The sequence below is a fragment of the Oncorhynchus masou genome, chromosome 12 (genome assembly GCF_036934945.1).
Source record: "Oncorhynchus masou masou isolate Uvic2021 chromosome 12, UVic_Omas_1.1, whole genome shotgun sequence".
Classification (NCBI taxonomy): Eukaryota; Metazoa; Chordata; class Actinopteri; order Salmoniformes; family Salmonidae; genus Oncorhynchus; species Oncorhynchus masou.
This window is the reverse complement of record NC_088223.1, coordinates 48,906,086-48,927,339: the sequence shown is the minus strand read 5'-3', so window position 1 is coordinate 48,927,339 and position 21,254 is coordinate 48,906,086. Positions and strand designations below refer to the sequence as shown.

Below are 21,254 nucleotides of genomic sequence, written 5' to 3'. Positions count from 1 at the left end.
CACACACACACACACACACACACACACACACACACACACACACACACACACACACACACACACACACACACACACACACACTGTACATAAATACCTATGTACATATGTGAGTGATCAAGGTTCAGATGTATTGATTTCTACATTACCTTTTCTTTTCACCAAAGGTAGATAGATGTATGTGCTATATGCTAGTTCATTCTTGAGTAACTGGAGTGATGGACAGTCTCCTATTGTGTAGTGATGTATATTGTCTGTACAGGTGTGATCCTGTACATCTTGCTGGTGGGCTACCCTCCGTTCTGGGATGAGGACCAGCACAGACTGTACCAGCAGATCAAGGCTGGGGCCTACGATGTGAGTCACATCCCTCCTAGCTCCTGTTCTTAACAATACGATATTACTTTGTTGCTCACGGCTGCTGGGGAACAGTTGAAATGCAGTGTCTCTTCAGGATTGTGTAACACACTAGTTTCCATGTAGATGAATCATCTTCAATTCAGTGCCTGGTATAATTGTGGCATTCTGCTGGGAGGAAAAAAAGATCTGCATGTTTTTTTCTTCGTCAATTACAGTCATAGTATCCCATGGCACACTCCTCCCTTTCTTGTTCCGCTACTCTGCCTACAGACTTCGGGAAATCGTTTGTATTGTATACTAGTACACAAAAATACAATCACTGTCCCATTCATTGGAACGACGTCTGTGATTTCTGTCCAAAACGGACACATTGCAGGACATATTATTTTCTCCGGAGGCTAAAATCTTTCAAGGACATTTTGTCTTTTAATCCGTCAAGCAATAGCTTTAGTGATAGCAGGGAGGCTGAAAGAGGCCATCTGTTAGCTACAAGGCTAGTTGTTATCACAATGTAGATCGCTGATTGACAAAGGTGCGTGTGTTATTGTCATCACAACCCGTTTACTGTGGCTTACATGGCACACTCTACACTTTTTTATTCCTCTACTCTGACTACAGACTTTGGAGAATCGTTTGGGAAAGGGATTTTCGCTCATTCGAATATCATCACCAGCTTTATATTCCCACTATTTATTTATATGTAAAGGCCATCAGCTGTGCTATGTCTCCTCTTACATGTACTGTAGTTCCCCTCGCCTGAGTGGGACACTGTTACTCCAGAGGCGAAGGATCTCATTAACAAGATGTTGACGATCAACCCTGCCAAGCGCATCACAGCCTCTGAGGTCCTCAAGCACCCGTGGATCTCAGTGAGTGCAGAGCGACCATGTCCACACATTCTCACGATGGCCACGAGGTGCGGTAGGATTCGACCCTGTATCGAACCGGGCATGACTTTTGTTTCTCCTTCTCTCTCTCTCTCTCTCTCTCTCTCTCTCTCTCTCTCTCTCTCTCTCTCTCTCTCTCTCTCTCTCTCTCTTTCTCTCTCTCCTCTCTCTCTCTCTCTCTCTCTCTCTCTTCTCTCCTCTCCTCTCCTCTCCTCTCCTCCTCCTCTCCTCTCCTCTCCTCTCCTCTCCTCTCCTCTCCTCTCCTCTCTACAGCACCGCTCCACTGTGGCCTCCTGCATGCACAGACAGGAGACGGTGGAATGCCTGAAAAAGTTCAACGCCAGAAGAAAGCTGAAGGTATTGCAGAGCTCCCGGGGAGCAAAATGAAGTGTCGATATGATACTGGAACATAACATGGTCATCTCTGTATTGCCCAGAAATATCTGTGAGGGGGTTTGAACTCAATAGTACGGTTTGAATGAGGATGGAAATGTGATGCCTCTATTGAGGCAAAATGTCTTTCATTAGACGAGTCCATGGTTCAAGATGTGAGGACGTCTCTTTGTTTGATTTGTCTCACGTGGAAGCTATCTAATGCATTTGGTTTTGTACATACGGCTTTTGTGTTTGCCCTCTTACGCAACCCCTTTCAGGCAGATTGAATCTTGGAATTCATTGAATTCATTCTGAATCATTGAATTCAGCTTCCACTTAAGGAATCGGAACGACCTACACCTTAAAACTAACAAATTGTGATATTCATGCAGTGACACCAACTGCTTTTTGAATAGAGATTGCCCATGCACATTTCATTTGGCACTGTTAAGACAGAACATGTTGAAGTACTCTAGGTCATTACATTGACAGTAAGCAGCAATCCAAGCTGTTGATAATACATGTGAGCATCCTACTCAAGCTGTTAATGCTATATTCTAGCCAAGAACACAGTAGAGTATAAACTCTCCTTTTTCAGGAATCCCTTTGTTCTTTCATCTTATGTAACGATCCATCTCTCTTTGTTCAAAGGGTGCCATTCTCACCACCATGTTGGCGACCCGAAACTTCTCCGGTAAGTCAAGTAGAGGTGCCCTGTCGAACGGTCCTCCTCTCCATTCATGAGTGGGCTTAATAATCGGCCATTAAGCTGACACTTTTATCCAAAAGCGACATACAGTCATGCATGCTTCCTTTTAAAACATTTTTTTTTTTTACGTACGGGTGGTCCCGGGAATCAAACCCACTGCCCTGGCATTGCAAGTGCCATGCTCTACCAACGGAGCTACAGACTAGAGGACAGATTAACGGTGTCCCTAGGGAGGTCACTATCCTAGAGGAGTGACATGGTCTCAGATGGCTGCTCCTAGACTTGGGGGGCTCCAAGCCCATGGAACAGGGAGGGGATGATGACAGCCTGTGGAACTCACTGGTCATGCATCAGGACACTTCCCCATTCCAGTTGACACTCCCCTGTCAGACACTTTGGTCCGGATATACCAACACATTCACTGTCCCATTCATTGGAACGACGTCTGTGATTTCTGTTCAAAACGGACACATTGTAGGATATATTATTTTCTCCAGAGACTAAAATCTTTCAAGGACATTTTGTGTTTTAATCCGTCAAGCAATAGCTTTAGTGATAGTAGGGAGGCTGAAAGAGGCTGGCCATCTGTTAACTAAAAGGCTAGTTGTTATCACAATGTAGATTGTTGATTGACAAAGGTGCATGTGTTGTTGTCATCCCAGCCCACTTACTGTGGCTGAGCCATCTGCTATTGGATCCTCAGTCCCTCCATGACTTCACTCAGATGGTTCTGTGCCATAGAATCCACCGCTGAACTAGTGGAACAGAATGTGGCTATTTACCATCCCTATGTTGCTGTAATCTGCAATGTTCTGTCAAAATCCTCTCATTTATTATACACCTCTTGGTTACAAGGAAGGGACGGCTTGATGAACAAGTCACAGTTGAACATTGTTTTGGAGAAAAAAAAATCAAAGCAGAGATGGAGGGATCCCCTTCCAATCTCACAGTTTACACATCTCTACCAATCTCCATCCAGCAGAGTTTATCACCCCTCATAGCTCCATATAACCATTCTTATATCAAAGAAGTGGACCTGAAGGGGACAGCAGGGGAAATTAATAGCAGTGAGGGGACATCTTTAAATGGGCACGCATTCTCATACCAGTCAGGAATAGACCCCCACCCTATATCTCCCACCTGCCAGGGAATTCTGTCTGAAAGCCAAGCCCCCACAGCGTTGACCCTCGAGGCCTTGTGGATTTAAAACCATCTCAGCACCTCTAACCACTACCATTCATCTTTCCCTTTTTCCCCCGGTCTATCTTTACCCTCCAGATAGCCGTCGAGAACTACAGTCCACAGATACTGTATAAGGCAAGATTACCACTTCATGCCTATTTACAATAATGATAATGTCGCTGTAGCCAAATCTCCCCTTTAAGCTTTTAATAGCCTTTTTTTCTAGCCTATTAACTTCTATTATGCTTGGGGTGGGTCGGAAGTGCTGTGTAAACGCTGGTCCAAGGCCAGATTTGCTTTTAAGATGGTAAATAGTGTGATTTGGATTAGGGTAGAGAAAGCAGACCTCGGGTCAGTGCTTGGGGTTACCAGAGCCATTCCACTGCATATGGGGAGCAGACCAGGGGGAAATCCCATCGGCGTACAGCCACAACCCCTCACAGCCCCCAGCTGCAGGAGAGATTTGGGGTCACAGTGCCAGGGAGCTAGGGGGCTGCGAGGCGGGGATCAGGCTACGCCCCAGCTGACGAGAGGCCAGACGAGAGGCCATGCTCCACACAGCCCTAGCCCACTCCAGGGCTAAAATTAGTAGCCATGTTGATGAAAATAAAGTGGGGGAAACACCCTGGCTCAGCTCTCACAGAGAGGACATCAAATAAATGATTCCAGCTCAGAGACGAGGAGGAGAGGAAGGGAAGAGGATAGGTGGAGGGAGCGGGCAACAAACTGGACCAGAGCACTAGGAATAACAGGACGTGATGTACTGTATGGATCATAGCCAAACTCTAGAGAGTGAGGGAGTGGGGCTGGAATGTGCCCATGGTATCTCCCAATCTCAAGTGCTCCTATATCACGCATCCCTCTCACCCACCCAGCCAGCCTCTGTAGCAGAGCCCAGTCTGGTTCACCAGAACCTCTGGTGTTACCCTACAGAGTAAACCATTTGAAATTTGTGTTTTTCTATTTTTGCTTTTACTGTGCTTTATTTCCCTAAAAACTCTTATTTGACCAGTTGAATGACCTGAGAGAATCTTCAACAACCCGTTGGGTTCGGATGCTACTACGGACTCTTTCGGCAATATCACTGTCTCACCCGAGTTTATGATCAGTGGAGAGCAGGAAGAGGGCTTGGATTTGAAGAAAATATCACATTTGATTTCCCAGAGACACCTGGATCTGATTTACTCCATTTTCTTCTAACTCTTTTTTTTTGCGTTCGACTGAGTGTTGGCCATGCCCTTCGCCCTCCTCTTTTGGGCTTTTGTGCCCTTTTTGATCGCCCTGTCCCTGTTTCTCTTTGTGTCCCGCGCAGGAGGTAACAAGGCCAACAAGAAGACGGATGGTGTGAAGGTAGGGCTCCAGCTCCATAGGGATCTCTTTTCTCACCGTGGAATAAACCTGACCTGGAGGAGGGCTTTTGGAGGCTAGCCGTTTAGTGTATATAACACACGCTGTCGATAGACCATTATCATTTCAAAATCTGGCCGTTATTCAACATGTTGTGAAAGGTGAAAGGTGCTTTCACGTCAAAAGCTTCACTTGCGAAATGGAATAATCCGACATGCTCTTTGAAAACATCTGAACACAGATCTAAGTACAATGTGGGATTATGGGAGTTTGACTGTTTGCTCCATTCTCTCTGAACATGCTGGCCCCACCCAAAGCCCTGATCTCCTCCAGTGTGCAGAACTGGAGCTGCTAATAGCCCCCGCTTCCCTGTTTGTTTGCCCCCGTACACAGTCTATTGTCTCGGCCCCATTCCTTGGTGTGAGACTTGGCGGTGGAGTGGAGAGGTGTTATGTTTAGTTTTGCCCTCATGTCACACTGTTCAGATGCACAGAGACAGCTGGCGGAGGAGCAGTCCAAGTTCAGTCCTCTTCCTTGACACAAGTCCAAAGTTGTAAACACACACCTTTCCTGTTTTTTCCTAACTGGTGGGCGAATTCCCCTACCAACATATGCAGTAGCACACAGGAGAACAGAAGAGTCATATCAACTCTGTTCGACAACATGCTTTGCTGCAACACCGTCCAATGTTCAGCATATTGTCAATTAGATAGGTAGCGAATGAGATTAGCGCTTGGACATCTTTTCAGTTTGAGAGCCAAAAGGAGAGAGAGTCTGTCTGTTTATTGATGTCGTTCGTCTGTTCCAGTATGATGAGTCTGTTTTGTGAGTTAGTGTGTGTGAGATACTATATACATGTGTCAGGGGATATGCTCCACCTGTGGTAATCCCCAGCCAGTCCAGTCCATGGTGTCTGATACTGGGATAAGTGAGGCATGCTGCTGGCCACTCAGCCCTGCCACCTCTGCCTTATCAAAGGCATTCCTCCCTGACGACAGCCCTGCCTGGCCCGGAGGTTTCCTAAATGACACGCCGCCGCACGGCCTGCCAACCAGACGGCTCCGAGAGGTGTCCGGGGGGAGACGACAAGGACACCGTGGCAATACGAACCCCAAACACACACCAACACCTTCAGCCTCAAACCCAACCACACACACACACACACACACACACACACACACACACACACACACACACACACACACACACACACACACACACACACACACACACACACACACACACACACACACACACACACACACACACACACACACACACACACACACACACACACACACATCCTCCCTCTGCAGCATGGAGGTCTCCCTCTCCTCCCTCTGTTGCTCCCTGGCTTCCGTCTCCATCTCATCCTGCGTGTTCCTGTCTAACCTCTTCTCGTTTCTCTTCCAGAAAAGGAAGTCCAGTTCCAGCGTCCAGCTGATGGTGAGTGTGACCTCCCCCCCCTCCACCCCCCTCCCCCATCTTCTTGACAGCGCGTCTCTGCCGCGCTCAGCTTTCCGCCTAACAGGGAAAGTGATAATAGCGTTTTAAAAAATCCAAACGAACCAAAGAACAAGCAAATAAGGCTGTCATTCAAAATGGAGCTGGACTTTCTTTTTGTTTTTTTTGTGTGTGAACATCCCATCTCTAACGTTGCCTAATCCCGCTGCTTTTTATATGCTCTTGTGTGTGTGTGTGGGGGGGGGGGGGGGTCATCGTGGGGTACCCTATCTCTCCTTCTCTAGGTTTTTGCCTCCCTCCTGTTCCTCCCTCCCATATCCCACCCTACTCCTCTTACCACACAGACCTCTGATTAACCAAATAGCCTGTTCTCTCTCTCTCTGAAAGGTGCAGACAGGCAGGAGGCCGGCTGTCTGTCCTAGGTGTGTGGTGTGTGTGTGTCTTGACTCGGATCTTCCACTCACCCTCGTGTGGAGAGAATAACACCTGCTGTAATTGAGTGTAGATCTCTAAACCTGTCTGTGTGTTGTTTCTAGGAATCCTCAGAAAGCACCAACACCACTATTGAGGATGAAGACACCAGAGGTAAGGCTATCCCTTTCCTCTCACCTCTCACAGTCTCACCACCTGCAGTCTTTACGTGTTAATAGGACAGGGTGACAGCTTTCAGGAGGAATATACAGTATCTCCGCTAAACCTAACAGATACCCTATGCGCATCATGTACTGTATGTTACTCACACGCACACACACACACACACACACACACACACACACACACACACACACACACACACACACACACACACACACACACACACACACACACACACAGACACACACACACACACACACACACTCTGGCTCAGAAAGTGACATTCAATAATGCTATAAATAACTCTAACACCCGCACAACACGGCTATGAATAGGTTCACTCTTACTACAGTTACAGTCCACTTACAGTGCATTCGGAAAGAATTCAAACCCCTTGACTTTCTCCACATTTTGTTACAATACAGCCTTTATTCCAGAATTGATTCAATTGTTTTTTTCCCTCTTATCAATCTACACACAATACACCATAATGTTTTTAATTTTCACATTTATATAACTATTTAGACCCTTTGCTCAGTACTTTGTTGAAGCACCTCCGGCAGCGATTACAGCCTCGGGTCTCCTTGGGTTTGACGCTACAAGCTTGGCACACCTGTGTTTGGGGAGTTTCACCCATTCTTCTCTGCAGATCTTCTCAGGCTCTGTCAGATTGGTTGCTGCACAGCTATTTTCAGGTCTCAAGTGATGCTCAACCGGGTTCAAGTCTGGGCTCTGGCTGGGCTACTCAGAGACTTGTCTCAAAGCCACTCCTCCTTTGTCTTGGCTGTGTGCTTAGGGTCGTTGTCCTGTTGGAAGGTGAACCTTCACCCCAGTCTAAGCGCTCTGGAGCAGGTTTTCATCAAGGATCTCTCTGTACTTCGCTCCATTCATCTTTCCCTCGATACTGACTAGTGTCCCAAGCAATTAATTACTTTAAAAAATACTGACTAGTGTCCCAAGCAATTAATTACTTTAAAAAATCATACAATGTGATTTTCTGGAACTTTGTTTTAGATTCTGTCTCTCACAGTTGAAGTGTACCTATGATAAAAATTACAGACCTCAAATACTTGTTCTCCCCACTGTATATGTTGATTCAGAGGTGTAAAATAACCACAGTTTTGGTGTTAATAGAGCTTGCCAGTTTGTAGTCCTAAAAACCAGAAATGAGTTACCTCTGGTTCGTTCAGCCATTCCTATGGGGAAAATGAATTGGCGAAAGAAAAAGATTTTGGGGTAAACGGCAAAAATAAGGTCTGAGGTTAACACAGGTTTTGGAGCTCTTATACGTTTTGTTCTATGAGATAATATCAGTAAGTTAACATGACCGTTATGAATTATGAAGCGTTTATGTGTTTTAAAATTAAATAAATGCTTCAAAATGTACAAAAAAGTGACCTTAGCAGATTAAGATTATTTAATAGAACAGAACATTTAAACTCTCCTAAGCCTGTGTTTACCACATATCTTATTTTCGACATTTATCCAAAACCCTTAAAAAACTCAATTAACTTTACCATAACCTTTGTTCAACAAGCCATGACAGAGTCAATGCCTACAAAAAGACGCCATTACTATTGCTCTCTATGACCAGAGTTGAACCAAAACCATGTTATCATCATATTTCCCAGCATGCTCTACTGCTGGTAGATTTCTTTGTAATTGTTTGTTGTTTTAGTGTTTGTGCATGCACATTGATTGATTCATTCATCTTCGGCTACTCAAATATAAATAACATACATATTTAAAAATATTCCAAACTGTTACTTGGATTTATCGCATCCGTTACTGATATGATTGTTCCACTTTAGATGTTTAAGGTTGTCTCACACATTATTCTACCAAACCCTGGCAGTCATTCTGAATTCAGGTTGTGATAAAAAAATTGAAATGTTGGCTATCCCCACTCTGGCCAGCATAATGTGACTTGCAGGCATGATGTGGCTTGTAAACTATGAGTTTCAGGCCACTGTATTAGGGTATAACTCGGCCCTCAAAAGAAGGCCTTATGAAATATGTATTGTCTTGACTAAAACCATTTTAATGACAACATATTCACTTAGGATCTCAGTTGGTGAGGGCCACAGGACTGAAAATGAATGAACGCAACAACCATGTCTCTGTCACTAGCAAAAATAGACGTGTGGTACTGGTTACTCTAAAATTCACTCTAAAGGCACCTTGGGAAATATGCAAATGAGGCATTAAGCATTAGAGCAGGGCTATTCAATTCCAGTCCTGGAGGGCTGAAATGTTTCTGTTTTGGATTTCTGAACGGTTCTTCAAAGAACCATCCCATTCATGATTCTTCAGAGACCCTAAAATGGTTCCCTTCTATCCTCGCTCTCAATAACCTTATTTGGATCCTAACTTGCACCTGTATTTTTAAGAGTGTTCGAAGAGAAGGGCCTGTGAGTTAAGCCTCTTTGACTAGGAGAGGCTCGTAGATTTTTTTAGGGGAAACAAATGTGTACATTTCAACACCTTATCTCCTTCCGGACGTAGTTCCAGAAAATTGCATTGTGATTTCTCCAGGGAGGAGTGAGATCCATGTGGCAGAACTGCAATCCGGGTGATGCAGAGCAACTGTGTGGGTGGAGTGGGCGGGACGAGAGATAGAACTGTGTTCTCTGCAGTGGTTGGAGGAGGTGCTCGGGGGGGGCTGAAGGAAGGATAGAGAGAAAATTATAATTCTATGAGTTCTGTATTTACAGAAGAGGAAAAGTGAGTTAGGAGGTCAAATTGTGAGGATGTCACCCCTGTGAGCGACCCCTCTTTACCATATGCAAGGCGCGACCTTGCTTTCCCAACTCTGAGCTGCGACCCAGAGCTGGTGGGAGTAAAAGCTCTCTCGGCACAAGCAGCTCTCCGTGTGGGCAGAGAACATCCCCTTCACACGCAGTAAAGCACTGGGAGGCAGTCGGCAGCACACGCGGACACACACACACGGACACAAGTCCACACACATGCATGTACAAAGCACACACACACACTTGGTCACACACGTGGACACACACATGCATGTACACACGCATGCATGCACAAACGCATGCACACACACACACACACACATTACTCCTACTATATAATGTATCTTTGAAATGGTACCTCACAGTCTCAGCATACAGGAAAACTGTGTTGAATTTTAGAGGATATATAATCAAAACCCAGGGCTTTACGAAGGAGGGATCTCATTTATTTCTTCCAGTGCCAGGCATATTGGAAAATAATGAATTTTACTGCAGTCCCATTCATCATGGTGGTTGTTGTCAGTAATTTCAGTACAGGGCTGTACGTTTGTGCTGTGTGTTTGAGCTGTGTGTTTGTGCTGTGTGCTTGAGCTGTGTGTCTGAGCTGTGTGTCTGTTTCACAGTGAGGAAACAGGAGATCATTAAGGTGACAGAGCAACTTATAGAAGCCATCAGCAATGGAGACTTCGAGAGCTATACGTAAGTAAACACATCGTGTACTGTACCTTCCCATTGCTGTTCACCCACTGTACTGCTGTACACTCTCAGATAAAAAAGGGTTCCAAAAGGGTTCTTCAGCAATTCCCACAGAATAGCCCCTTTTGGTTCCAGATAGAACCCGTTTTGGATCCAGTTAGACCATTTTGGGTTCCATGTGGAACCTTCTGTGGAAAGAGTTCTACCTGGAGCCCAAAAAGGTTCTAAAAATAAATTTAAAAAAGGGTTCTTCAAAGGTTTCTCCTATGGGGACAGTCGAAGAAACCCTTTAGGTTATAGATCACCTCCTTTTCCCCCCCTCTAAGAGTGTATATAAGTAACATAGATGGAATAGAAACAAATGTTAGTGACATCTGTTTCAATGCAATTCCACTGATAGAGTCTGATGAGCTCAATTGTGACAGTGCAATTGATAACTCCGGGTTTGGCTATAGACGTTAATCCAAGATGGCATTAAGGCGGTTGTGAGGGGAGAACTCCTTAGGTCTATGTCCTTACTGATTTAGAGAGAACATCAGTCTCAGTGCATGTGTCTGGAACTAAATTCCTCTGATAAAGGAGGGTAGAAAAATGTCTGCCTGACCAATCGAGGCCATTTGAAGGCTTAACAAGCTGATCCCTTGGTCAAGAATAGCTTGTGCATGTCAATAATTTGCTCCAGAATGTTGCACGTATGCTGCTTGGTAATATATTCTATGTAAACCGTATGAATAACGTTGTATTTAATTATATGCAGCTCTTGAACTGTGTAAACGGTAAAAGTGATCAATTCAATATCCCATCTTGAAGTGCTTCAGTAGTGTGACTCTCACCCAGCCCACTGCACAGTGCCAGATATAGATTTCTTCAGGAGCAGGTTTTTCTCCAAAGTTGGCATTCTGAGGAGAGTAGCAACCCCCCAGTCTGTCCCTCGCATGTCTGTCACAACTTGTGGCCAGGGGGTCATCGGAGCACCTGTTCAAAACCAAGGGTATAAAATTCCCATCCAGGCCAGGAGGGGATTTTTTTAGAGGTGGTTGTTGGAGGTTCACAGTCATGGTAGCGCTGTCTGCCAATTACCAAGGCCTGGAAAGAATCTTCTGCCTGCATGCTCAACTCTTTTACAACCATGCAGTGATCTGCCATGTGAGTGAGTCACATGCCCCAAATACTGCAAAAGCAGCTCTGACTGGGTCTATGAGGGTCAGTCTCACCGCTTCACTGAAGCACTTCAAAGAGCAGAACAGAAGATAACCTTGGCTCTATTTCTCCCCAGTTGTCTTACTGCCTCTATCCCTGCTTCTGTCTCTCTTTATTTTTTTTCCTCTCTCTCTCTCTCTCTCTCTCTCTCTCTCTCTCTCTCTCTCTCTCTCTCTCTCCTCTCTCCTCTTTCTCTCTCTCTCTCTCTCTCTCTCTCTCTCTCTCTCTCTCTCTCTCTCTCTCTCTCTCTCTCTCTCTCTCTCTCTCTCTCTCTCTCTCTCTCTCTCTCTCTCTCTCTCTCTCTCTCTCTCTCTCTCTCTCTCTCTCTCTCTCTCTCTCTCTCTCTCCTGTAGGAAGATGTGTGACCCCAGCGTGACAGCGTTTGAGCCAGAGGCTCTGGGTAACCTGGTGGAGGGACTGGACTTCCACCGCTTTTACTTTGAGAACTGTGAGCTGCTTCCTTCCTCCGCCTTCACTCCTACTATATGTCTTTTGAAATGATAAATATACGTTTTACATCACACACAGACAGGTTCAACCTATAGGAAAACTGTTTTGAATTTCAGAGGATATGTAATCAAATCCCAGGGCTGTACACAGTATGACTATAAACCTCTTGCTATACAGCAGTAACAATCCATTTATTGTCCCAGTGAGGGAGGAAGTGACACTTTAGTATAATATATCTTTGGAATGCGCTTTAATAGTCCCTTTGTGCCAATAAGCTCTAGCTAACAGTATCCATAATAAGTGACACAATGTCATTTATATTTCATTAGATGTGGTTAAGATGTTTTATTATTTTTATTATAAACACAATAGAACCACAAAATACTTCATGAAAATACACAAAAACAAAATATACACAAGATTATAACATGAAAACAAAGCACATCTCAAATACATCTCATCAATAAGGAGAAAACCTTGAAAATAAAATCTAATTGATTACCAGGTAACATTCATTAAAACAATGATACTTTCTCTAAGCCTGTGCCGTTTGAAAGCATTTTGCCCATAAACCATTTCTTATGGTTTATTTTTAAATTCCCTAGTGTAGGGATGTATTTTATATGGTTTGGTACACCATTCCATTCCTCTGCACCAGTGTAATGGAAATAGCTTTTTTCCAGCCATGCTTCTATAGCGCAGCGGTCTGATATTGCCAACTGGCTCTGGTGTGATAGCTATGAGAGTCTCTAATGAAATGAATATAACCAGACAGGTAACTGGGGGCAAGATCATTTATAACTTTTTAAAAACATCAACAGTTTGATCTGCACCACCAAATCAACCGTTCAGTCCCCTGAAATGTGTGTCCTATGGCTGAGCTTGGAGTGCAATTTTCCTTTGTTTTGTTTTTGGACGTTTGAAGTTTTGTTACGCCACTGAATCATGAGATACAAGCATCGGCATAGTGGCAATGTATCTGAGATGTTGCCAGGGTCCTCATAGACTCTGTATCCAGGAACTTGGCTACCCTTGCCAGGAACGTTGTCATGGAGTGAACCTTCCCAATGACCTTCAGAGCCATGAGTTCAACTGTCATGTGTTGGTCCAGTTCACACACCAAGTATGTAACAGAGCATTTTTTCCCCCTTCACCGCTACACCATTACGCTTGACAGAGAAGTTGGAGGAGTTTCTCACGTTGTGTTCGGGAAACAAACAGGATACATTCTGTCTAAATGCAGAGAAAGTTTGTTGCCTGGATAACCACTTACTGACTTTAGTCAGTTCGCTGCTTAGGGTCTTTTCAACGGTCTACTTATTCTTATGTGAAACCAAGAGGGCAGATTCATCCACATACAGGAACAGAGGGCATGAACAGGTGGAGTCTATGTCATTTAGGTAGAGCAACAACAACAAAAAGCAATGGCCCCAAAACTGTGGTGTCCCCCCAGTGAACCATTTATCTCCTTAGTATCAGACAATGTCCTGCCCACATCCACACTTTGGACCCTATCAGTTAGGTGTGGCTTCATCCATAATAAGGAGTCGGTGCCAAAACCAATTGCTTTCAACATACAATACGAACTGGCACAGAGAGACAGGAAACACAGGGATAAATATACTGGGGAAAACAAGCGGCGCCTGGAGGAGGTGGAGAAAATCACAAAAAATGCAACTAAAAGTCTTCTGTTTGAAAAAAAAATCTCCATCCAGCAGTTGAAGCAACCATTCCGAAGCAATGTACAGAAAACTGCACGCATGAAAAACGGGCAATGAGATGATATAGGAAGATCTAGGCTGGTATTTCAAATCAAAACAGCTAGCTAGTTGATTGGAGAAGTAGTCAAATATCCAAACCAATTCAAAATTGATGATTTAAAAAACAAACTTGATTTCTGTATTCCACTTGTAACGAAGACGCAGGGAGTCAGGAAGCAGGTGCAGTTAGTGAGTTTAATAAGAACGAACCGAGTGGATAGACGAATAAGAGTGGCATATGAACACAGAAACAATACTGCCTGAAGGGTGATAGCAATGGAGGGATAGATAAAGGGTGAGTAATCAGGAAAGTAATGAAGTCCAGGTGTGCCTAATGATGAGGCACAAGTGTGCGTAATGAAGGTTGCCAGGTGTGCGTAATAATGGGTTGTCAGGATCGGTGGTTAGTAGACCGGAGACATCGAGCGCCAGAGAGGGGGAGCGGAGGTATACGTGACAAAACTTGAATAGGTATCACCCAAAGAGGTCCTGCTTTAAATTACATTGAGCTAATAAAGGCTGACATTCGTGATAGTGAAAATCTGTTAAATTTGTGAACGTCTCAATCCACATTAAACAGACAAGGGGAGAAGGACTAAAGGGCCCCAATTTTTGTCATTGTGAGCATATGCAATGTGTCTGCCTCCAACATAAAAAAACAAATGTTTGACTTCCCCCACAAAATGACTTATTTACTTATTTTAGGTTTAAGGAAGGTTGTAGGTCGCATTCTTTATCGGAGAACTATGAACATTTTTGTATTTAGATCCGCCTGCTTGAGACAAATTCCGCTTTGCTTTGCCATGTCTGTGCCCTGATGCAGTCCAGCTGGATTCATGTTTTTCTAAGGACCGCCCCCCCCCCCCCTCCCTATGACATAACATTGCAGTGAAGTAATATAAATGGATGTAATGATGCAGCTGACCAGTAGATAGAGGCAAATACAGGTTTATTCGACTGGGGATGTTGACATCTTCCTAGGAATGTCTTCTGACTTCTAAAACGGTGGGACACCAATAAAATAAGTAATGTAAACATATACAGTATTCGGATGCAAACATATTCGGAAAGTATTTAGAGTTTTTGACTTTTTATTCTAAAATGTATTAAATGATATATATATTTATCAATCTGCACACAACACCCTTATCAGGTTGTGTCAGGTCAACCAGGTTGGATGGGGAGCGTCGCTGCACAGCTATTTTCAGGTCTCTCCAGATATGTTAAATCGGGTTCAAGTCTGGGCTCTGGCTGGACCACTCACTCTGGAGCAGGTTTTCATCAAGGATCTCTCTGTACTTTGCTCCATTCATCTTTCCCTCGATCCTGACTAATCTCCCAGCCCCTGCCGCTGAAAAACATCCCCACGGCATGATGCTGCCACCATCATGCTTCCCCGTAGGGATGGTGCCAGGTTTCCTTCAGACGTGACGCTTGGCATTCAGGCCAAAGAGTTCAATCCTGGTCTCATCAGACCAGAGCATCTTGTTTCTCATGGTCTGAGAGTCTTTAGGTGCCTCTCGGCAAACTCCAAGCGGGCTGCCATGTGCCTTTTACTGAAAAGTGGCTTCCGTCTGGTCACTTTATCATAAAGGCCTGATTGGTGGAGTGCTGCAGAGATGGTTGTCTCCCATTGCCAGAGGAACTCTGGAGCTCTGTCAGAGTGACCATCGGGTTCTTGGTCACCTTCCTGACCAAGGCCCTTCTCCCCCAATTGCTCAGTTTGGTGTGTTGGTGGTTCCTAACTTCTTCCATGATGGAGGATACTGTGTTATTACGGACATTCAAAGCTGCAGACATTTTTTGGTACCCTTCCCCAGATCTGTGCCTCGACACAATCCTGTCTCGGACAATTACTTCGACCTCATGTCTTGTTTTTTTTCTGACATGCACTGTCAACTGTGTGACCTTTATATAGACAGGCGTGTGCCTTTCCAAATCATGTCTAATCAATTGAATTTACCACAGCTGGACTCCAGTCAAGTTGTAGAAGCATCTCAGGGATGATCAATGGAAACAGGATGCACCTGAGCTCAATACTGAGTCTCATAGCAAAGGGTCTTAATAATTATGTAAATGTGATATTTCATTGAATATTTTGTCATTTTTATACATTTGCAAAGATTTCTAAAAACTGTTTTGCTTCATCATTATGGGATATTGTGTGTAGATTGATGAGGAAAAACATTTATTTAATCCATTTTAGAATAAGACTGTAATGTAACAAAATGTGGAAAAAGTCAAGGTGTCTGAATACTTTTTGAATACACTGTACCTATTTTTTAGTACATCCAGTGCCCGATTTTGGGGACTGTCAGCTTAAGATGTTTTAAGCATTGTTGTGAACACAGAAAAATCCAATTTAGTTTGTTTTTCTATTGAAAAGTGTGAAAAAACTGGGGGAAACCGAAACCTGCAAAAACAAAACAGAGAAAATGAAATTTGTGGAAAAAAATGGAATTAGATTATTTTTGAAATACAAAATGGATTTCCTACCAATGTTTTTTGCTGTGCATGACTGCACTTTAGAGCGTGTGTCATCTTGCAGCACTGCATTTTGGGGGAAAGTTGAGGTCATGTCCAATACTAGCTATGCACTAAAGAGGGAAAGAGGTTGGGCCATCCTAGAAAAATTTTAGAATAATATAATATAATATATACAATTTACCAGATGCTTTTATCCAAAGTGATTTACAGTCATGCATGCATACATTTTTACGTATGGACAGTCCTGGGAATAGAACCCACTATCCTGGCATTGCAATGCTCTACCCAGGTGCATGACACTTTGAAGCCTATTTAATATGATTTAATACTTTATTAAGCAGTGCTTATGCCCCCCCCCCCTTATAAAACACAGGTTTATGTCACATTTGACATTGGTGGTCATGTCACACAGTTATGAGACATTTAATAAACCCTTTATAGAGCATGACATAAATGTGTGATTTCTGACACGTTGATGTAGTGTTTATGAAGACTATTTAAGCTGCATGTAATTTAAAGCAGGACCAAGAAATATATTTTTTATTAAAACAATGCAGGAGTAAACTACCAAGGCGACAATTACAGGATTACAGGAAGTTGTGGAGAACAGAAGCTTGTTGAGAACAGAAGCTTGGGGCCAGTTTCTGTAAGTGAATATCGCGCTCATTAGCTGATGCAGTGGCTGTGTCCAGCCGTGGCTGCAGACAGCACGCTTCTGGCTCATTTGTTCCCTGATTTCTCATTTGTGGTGAGTAATGGACCAACCCTGCTCTGCTCTAATCCTCTCATATCAGCCACTGTTCTCCCAGGCAGTGGAAACGGCTCTAATGGGCTTGATTGGGCTATTTGGGAAAATGGCAGAGCGAGAAAGAGGAAGTGAGAAACGGAGAGAAACATAATGAGAGTGTGGCAGGCTGAGAGAGACATGCTGATATGATAACATTAATGAACCCACTCAAATATTAACTACATAAAGCATTGATAAGGGAAAAGTGACATCATCAGTGAGAGAGAACATGGCATACCTAGTCATAAACCACTGTGAAAATTCCTGTAGAATGACTTATTAACTGACTGACTATTGTCTTATTTGTTTGCTACTCCTCACCCCAGTGTGGTCTAAGAACAGTAAGCCTGTCCACACCACCATCCTGAACCCCCACATCCACCTGATTGGGGAGGAAGCTGCCTGCATTGCCTACATCCGCATCACCCAATACATCGACACCAACGGCATGCCCCGCACCGCCCAGTCGGAGGAGACACGCATCTGGCACCGTCGCGACGGCAAGTGGCAGATAGTCCACTTCCACCGCTCTGGATCACCCTCCGCCATCACCAAGTAAGTCAGTCTGGTGAGTCTCCTCACCGCTCTTCTACTGTCTATACTGGAGACAGATCTCAGATCAGGGCCTGCCATCTGGTGGGAGTTGTTGCAATTGCATGCAGGCCTGTTATTACTCAATGCCAGAGATACATTAGCTGGACAGGCACAGACTATGTTTTCAGTGTTTCTTTTTCGTCACTTTAATTCCCTCCTATTTGTTTTTGAACGAGGTCAAGTTAACCTTTCCGTTTCTCTGTCTCCTCCCCTGCGCCCAGCTGAGCTCCAGAGGCGGGAGGGTTTGAGTGAGACATCTCTCTGAGTGACACAGGTGGGTGACCAGCTGGCTGCATGGGGACACAGAGGGATGCCCACCGACCGGCCTGAGGAAACACGAGCCCGCTGCATCTCATCTCTTTACTTGAAATCAGATTACTCCTCTCAACGCTGTCTGTCACAAGCCAATCGCATAAATGTCACACCGTGTCAGGCTCTCATGTATGTATATATGCTGTGTGTTTCAGGACCATCTCGGCGCTTGTCATTCGATCTCTGCTCTGACTTTGTTTTTTTTTCTTGTCATGTTTCATTGGCAGAGGCACAATTAGTACAAATGGATGTATGAGTGGGGTTGAATCTCTAAAGCACTTGCCGTAATCGCCGCCTAGATCTTTTTTTTACACGTGACTTGGCCTTTTCAATGCAGTTGCACTTACACGATACCGTTACACACCGCCACGCCATCCTCTGACCCCGGACTTGCAGGCTATGATAGAAACATTGACGATGTACCATGTGTCACTGAACCAAAATATCTACTGTACATGTTTGTTTAATTTGACATGGATTGGATTATAAGAAGTGGGCAAGCATTCGCGGACAGTGAAATGTTCCTTTTGATTATGGGTCTTATGGTGTATTCCACAGTTGATAATCCACCACCCCATGATCATGGTGCCTCGAGCACATTTAGCGTAGACAACAGAGGAAACCGTACGTTCCCCTCACAGGTTTAAATGATTGAATGGTGGACCGCTGGTCTGAATAGCCACTCACCTCATGTGATTATATGACTAGGGCAACAAACTGCCATATCTGGGCTTCAATACTATACACAAATACAGATTTATATCTACAGAAACAGCTATATTCAACATGGGTAGGGTACTGTAGGTGAAAGTAATATTAAAGTGCTTCTTTAGGTTTTTCCAATGAGGACTGTGGGTGTACAGATCTTCCCTACCTATTAGTGTTATCAATACAAACCCTCTTGCTTGTTAGAGCAGTTTAACTTACTTGCAACAGATAGTGTAAAGTACAGTATTCTGCCTACTACAGTTTAAAGTAAGAAGCAATTTGCAAAAGACCACTACCACTACCCCAGGATCTTCTGCAATAAGTCAGATTGTTAAAAATAAAATAAAAACTGAAGAGAGTTCTGATAAAGATTTGGTGTGGATTTTAAAATGGCAATGATTTTAAGTGACTTTGTTTTATCCATGTGTTCCATTCCTTCTGTTTCTTTCCTCTCCAGTGTTAGCATCACATTATATTGCATGCAAGTGTAAAATGAGCGTTGGTTCTCTCTGCTTGGGCTTGTAGTCCTCAAAATGTGTTAAATGTGACATTTCAGATGTACTCTGAGATTTTACCAGTGTTTTATCTTTTTACTGTCAGAAGAATGTAAATACTGGACACATTAGAAAATTATATCACCTCTATAAGCTACAGTATATGTTTCCCTATGTGCTAACAATGAATTCCTCACAGAATGTTTGATTGTGCTGGGAAAAAATGCCCGAAAGGGATTTAGCTTTTTTTTTCTCCAAATTTGTATACCATTGGCAGTTCACTATAGACGAATATCCCACTTTGTACTGCAAAGCAATTTGTGAACAAAACCGCTGAATATGGCAAATGTTTTCCTCAAAATATTTGTTAGGGAAGGATACACCAAGAACTCCAACTGCCAAATGCTCTGTGTCTTTTCTAGAACTGATTCTACAGAATGTATACTTGTTTTATACAGTAGTTTAGTCTTATTGTGATAATGGCCAGGCCTACTGCCACTTTAATACGGCATTAGAATTTCAATCAGACTGTTTCTCTGATGTTGCGGATGTTCCGCTCCTCGCACCGTTGACAGGAGCACATTGAGAGGACCTCATGGTACTGTATAAGAGCACGGCTTTTTTTTATTATTCTGGTTAAGTTACACTTTCTTTTGAGGCATGCACGTTTGTAACGTACCGAAGTTGACGTGTGTGTGTGTTTAGAACAATACATTTTCTAAAGGGTCAAAGTAGTAATTTGCCGTCGTTATATAATATCTTGTGAATGTGGGGCTGTAAATAAAAGGATATTATAATGTCAAAGGCATTGCCCGTCTTTTACAGTGTTTTGAGTGGTCCGAGTTTTTGTAACGTGATATATAGGCCTTCGATCATTGGTATTCCTGTTGCTGTGAAATAATGTTTCTTTCTTGGACCTTTCTTTGAAACGTTGACCTTTTAAGGCAATTTCCTTAATGCAGGATGCAATTTCTTTTCAAACTGCTCCACGCTTTGAGCGGTGCCAGTTTTATGAAACCACTTCTGAGAGATGGAAAATGAGACCCACCACTCCAGTTACACTTTGGTTTTCATGTTTAGGCCTACAGTATCTGGTTTCCTTCCTGTATTGAGAGTTAGATTCATGTTTTGTTTTTTTGTTTTTTTTACGAAGCGCTTAAAGTAGAACATCTTGTTGTTACATTTGTATATTAGTGACTACAGAGTCCTTGTTGTGTATAGCATTGCACATCTAACACAGAACTAGTCCAGATTGTATTAACGGTATTTAATGGTGTTTTTCAAAAAAGCACAACATTAATCAAAGCATGATATGCCACCTGTAATCCACAACGTCTGTCTAATCATCTATATGTGGTATCCCAATCTTTTTGTTGGTATGGGCTTGCATTAAGAGCTATTGTTACTTTGCATCAAACTAGATTCATTAAAGGTTTGTTTCATTTGTGTTTTGCCTGACACAAAATAAACATGATGACGCCTAACTAACCTCAAGAGACACCTTACAAATGGAAAGATCTGTTTAAATGTATATATTCACTTTTAGGTTCCCTTTTTTGTGTGGAAACGATACATAGAAAGTGTTTCAGCTGCCCACGAGGCCTTAAAACATTAAGGTAGCAAATTTTGGCCACAAACTGAGCGGATGTCAGGCGTCACACGTTGTTCACATTATTTTCACACTGTAGAAGAGAGGACTAAGATGAGATAACAGCTATTCAAGGAGCAGAACCATTTTCTAAAGCACTATACATTTTGCCCACTTTCTCCAGGACTTCTTGGCCATTTTGACTTTGGTGAGGGATACTGGTCAGTATACGTGTATGCATTTTCTCTATCTAATGAGTTATATGCCGATGTAAGTTGATACTTGAGGAAAAAGACAGGTCTAGCGTAAATCTAAGATAATACAAGATGCGGTCTACTATAAATTGCATGCTGGACACACTAGTCCTGGACTGAAAAGCTATTTCAATGGACATTCTTTATTGATAATGCTGTGGACTAGGCTTCCTCTCTGTCCAGGAAACTGACCCACATCGTTACTAAGAAAAGACAGTAACAGTTATTTAACTTGGATTAAAAAACCAACCCATGCAAT

General features: G+C 43.4%; 1 protein-coding gene across 3 annotated transcripts in view; it reads left to right on the top strand.

The window, feature by feature from the left end:
• Positions 1-20,599, top strand: part of LOC135550250 (calcium/calmodulin-dependent protein kinase type II subunit alpha) — a 67,628-nt gene extending 47,029 nt beyond the window's left edge. The window contains exons 9-19 of one of the 3 annotated variants that reach the window (XM_064980872.1): positions 260-354; positions 1,104-1,226; positions 1,518-1,601; positions 2,271-2,313; positions 4,823-4,860; positions 6,271-6,303; positions 6,858-6,906; positions 10,289-10,364; positions 11,915-12,009; positions 17,372-17,600; positions 17,861-20,599. In XM_064980872.1, the coding sequence (XP_064836944.1) occupies positions 260-354; positions 1,104-1,226; positions 1,518-1,601; positions 2,271-2,313; positions 4,823-4,860; positions 6,271-6,303; positions 6,858-6,906; positions 10,289-10,364; positions 11,915-12,009; positions 17,372-17,600; positions 17,861-17,864 (869 nt within the window). In that variant the 3' untranslated portion in view covers positions 17,865-20,599. Of the gene's footprint in view, positions 1-259; positions 355-1,103; positions 1,227-1,517; positions 1,602-2,270; positions 2,314-4,202; positions 4,861-6,270; positions 6,304-6,857; positions 6,907-10,288; positions 10,365-11,914; positions 12,010-17,371; positions 17,605-17,860 lie in introns of those variants that run through there. The other 2 variants (XM_064980873.1, XM_064980874.1) reach the window with 2 other exon arrangements.
• Positions 20,600-21,254: the final 655 nt, after the last annotated feature.